The 3,601-nt window shown below is 44.0% G+C and overlaps 1 protein-coding gene across 1 annotated transcript in view; it reads left to right on the top strand.

The window, feature by feature from the left end:
- Positions 1-794: 794 nt before the first annotated feature.
- The window catches only part of LOC119310457 (cyclase-like protein 3), a 5,298-nt gene continuing 2,491 nt past the window's right edge, over positions 795-3,601 (top strand). Inside the window, exons 1-3 of the mRNA XM_037586202.1 lie at positions 795-1,232; positions 2,098-2,142; positions 2,534-2,606. Coding sequence (XP_037442099.1) covers positions 821-1,232; positions 2,098-2,142; positions 2,534-2,606 — 530 coding nt within the window. The 5' untranslated portion in view covers positions 795-820. The remainder of the gene's footprint in view (positions 1,233-2,097; positions 2,143-2,533; positions 2,607-3,601) is intronic.

Raw genomic sequence — 3,601 nt, 5'->3', positions numbered from 1 at the left:
TCACATCATTCTTCTAATGATGTGATCCCGTTATCAACGACATCCAATGTCCATAGCCAGGAAACCATGACTATCTATTGATCACAACGAGCTAGTCAACTAGAGGCTCACTAGGGACATATTGTGGTCTATGTATTCACACGTGTATTACGATTTCCGGATAATACAGTTATAGCATGAATAAAAGACAATTATCATGAGCAATGAAATATAATAATACTTTTATTATTGCCTTTAGGGCATATTTCCAACAGGTTCCATGGTCGTGCGGTGGCGGTTCTTTACGTTTGGAGTGCAGCGGCGGGAGGTGGGAGACGCGGGAGGGACGAAGAAGAACAGGAGCCTGATCAGATCTGACGGCCGAGGTTCGCTAGATCGGGCGACCTGGAAGCGACCGGCCCAATTGTGGCGCCGGTCCGCCGACGCAGATCACTGCCCTATAGATTACGTGTCTTGACTATCAAGGAAGATAAGTGATTCCCTAACCGAATCAATACATATCGGCAGGTGATTGAATGCCTACACAAGGTAATCTATACAAAAGGAATACTTCAACACATCTATGAAAAGAAAATCAAGCAACTAAAGAATAGGAAATGTGCAGAAACAAAGAGAATACCAGAGAGGGTGCCATGCCTAAAACATGGTAAATTACGAACGAACGCAGTACTCCAATACGCAAATCCAAATTTTGCCTAAGCAGTTCAGCAGAGATCACTACTCGCAAGTCGCAACAGGAAATGTGGGAGTAGTTACAAGCTGAAGTAAAACGTGCTGCAAAACTGAAGCAGCACCGCCGAATAACCCGCACCTATCCGCGATGCCGAGAGAGAGAAGCAACTGGTCCCAAATGGCGCCTCCCCTCCTCCTCCTCCTCCTCCCTCTCGCCGCCGCCACCGCACCGTGCGCGCATCCGGCCTACCCGAGCCAGCCGGCGTCGTGCCCGGCGGAGCCCGTGCTGGCGCCGGAGCGCCGGGAGACGCACGGCGGGGGCCGCATCCTGGACATCACCCACTACTACCGGGAGGACATGCCCTCGTGGGAGTCCGGCGCCGGGGTGGGCCAGTTCCTGTGGCTGCCCGCCTCCATGCGCAACGGCTCCCTCGCCAACAACTCCGAGATGCGGATGCCCACCCACACCGGCACCCACGTCGACGCCCCCGGCCACGTCTTCCAGCACTACTTCGACGCTGGCTTCGACGTCGACACCCTCGACCTCGACGTCCTCAACGGTGAGCTCACTCCACCGTCGCCGCCGCCGCCGCCGCCCCCGCCTCTCTCTCTTTTTTTTAATCGCTAGCAATTTCTGTAGTACAGTACCAGTGAAGCGGTGGCCGTTCCAAACGTGTCACTCTGTTTTGCGTTTGCGTTGTCAAGCAGGAATTGGGTCACATGCTATCGGAGGACCGTGACCAATGGCTATGCGAACTCATTTTTGGGGATTGAAATTTGTCTGAATTGAACACGTCTTCGATGCAGAAGTTTGCAAATTAGGCAGATTATGGCAACTATACTTTGCTGCTTCGTTACTCTTCTTGTTGGAAGATTGAAGGAATGAAGGCCGTGGGCAGAACATATATAGCATGATTGCATAAAAAATATTTCCTGTGAAAGCCATTCCGTTCATCAAAATATACTACTCGTAAATTTCTAGTGAGACTAGCTCCATAGGGAATTTTTAGAAATATCACATTTTTCTGGGACAGATCAGGGAGGGGTACTGGAGAAACTGAAAAGGTTGCTACGTCATGTTTCCTTAATTTCTTGATTAAAAGTGCTGATACCATCCAGTCTATAAGAGCTCTGTTCCAGTGCTTCAAACATTTTCTTAGTCGGCCAAATTTCCATGTTAACTGTTGTTGAGTAACATAAAGCTTTTTTAAGTATTGCGTGTACAAGATCATAGCTCACTCCTCAGGCTTGCAAAAAATGAGTGATACTGCATGTTGAACATGCCATTATTGGGAGAAAAGGCATTATGTAGCATACGATGTGTACATCTGAATCATTACTCACAGGGTTACAATTAGATGCACGTATTTATTATGTATATGCAATTGTATTATACAGTTCTAACAACTGGTTTTGTGTTATTAGGTCCTGCACTGCTGGTTGATGTTCCAAGGGATGAAAATATTACTGGTAAAATTTGTATTATTCGTGCCAGCCGCTTATTTGTTAGTGTCCTAAAAAGGCTAGTGTTGTTTACTTGGCCTAACTATTTGTTTGCTGCGGATTATTATGTTGATTGTGTGTGATTGGCTAAGTCGTGCCACACTTTTTGTGGCCAACAAATAGGTGGTCAGACCTTACCTAACTTCTAGAAAAGAATGAGTCTATGAAAGGTGAGCTACAGGACCAAGGAAATGTGTCAAAGAAATCAAACTTGTATAAAACAATTGATTTTGTATTTAGCTACTGACAGCAGGAAGTCAAACTTGTCTAACTAATGTTTGGCGAAGTCTGATTTAATACCTTAGTATCTGTTTAATTAGACATGGAATCTGCATATTGAGTTGATCTATCATTGCAGCTAAAACGATGGAATCTTTGCATATTCCTAAAGGAGTTCAACGGGTACTTTTTAGAACGTTAAACACTGACAGGTAATGGTTCTTAACCCAATTGTCTGCTCATTTGTGGTAATCATGCTTATAGATTTTTGATGTGAACACCTTTTCATGTTACGCTCAGGCAAACATCTAGTGCAAACTAAAATTTAAGTGCCATCATTCAAACTTCATGTTCAAAAACCTTTTGCCACACTTAGCAAAGTAAAGGACTAGATCCAGTAGGTGTTCGCATCACATAAGTGGGTAATTCTCTGAGTAACCTCGTTGCATGTTCAAAAACCTAGCCTTCTTAAGACCCTCTGCTTTATCTGCCATCCAAAACTCTGTGTGTGTGTGTGTGTGTGTGTTTGGATGTTTGCACTCAAGTAATATTTAGCATTTGATACGGCTCTGTACCTATTTTGAATGATTTGACACAGTGTTTATTGTTGACTTATATTATGTCTAATATTCGGAAAGAGGTTGAGCTGAGGTATTCATCAATAATACATGAACCAACTGCTCCGAAGTAACTTTGAGAAGTAATTTGATTTTCTACTTCCTATATGGTAGTATATGGCCTCTGTCTTCTTGTTGTCAGAAAGAAAATAGTTTGCTGTAAAAGATCTGGGGTGCTTTAAATTCTGACGATTTACATTACTCCCTTGGCACTTCGCCTAGCAAATTGATAGAGGGTTTGGTTGTATAGAAAATGCCAATCCAAAGGTGTGCATCTACTGCAAAAAAGCATCTTTGGTAGATGCTAACAAGTGATGTTTGCTTTCTTTTTTTCTCGAACACGCGCCAACCGCATGTCACTTTGTATTAGAGTGATGATTACTTTGTTGCATCCCCGGTTAGGGAAAACTTCAAATAATTCTCCTGATGCCACCAAATTTGTCTTCATTGCAATTTGTATCCATCCAGGAGACACGTGACTGCACCCTGAATGGGTACATTGCATACCTACTTATCCTTTTGTAGACAAGACGTCTTCAGTGGGATGGACCTTTCACTTATCGAAATATCTGTCGGACATTTTCAGCCTT

Source organism: Triticum dicoccoides, chromosome 5B (assembly GCF_002162155.2).
Source record: "Triticum dicoccoides isolate Atlit2015 ecotype Zavitan chromosome 5B, WEW_v2.0, whole genome shotgun sequence".
NCBI lineage: Eukaryota > Viridiplantae > Streptophyta > Magnoliopsida > Poales > Poaceae > Triticum > Triticum dicoccoides.
The sequence above is the reverse complement of the archived record's forward strand: the minus strand, read 5'-3'. Positions and strand labels throughout refer to the sequence as shown.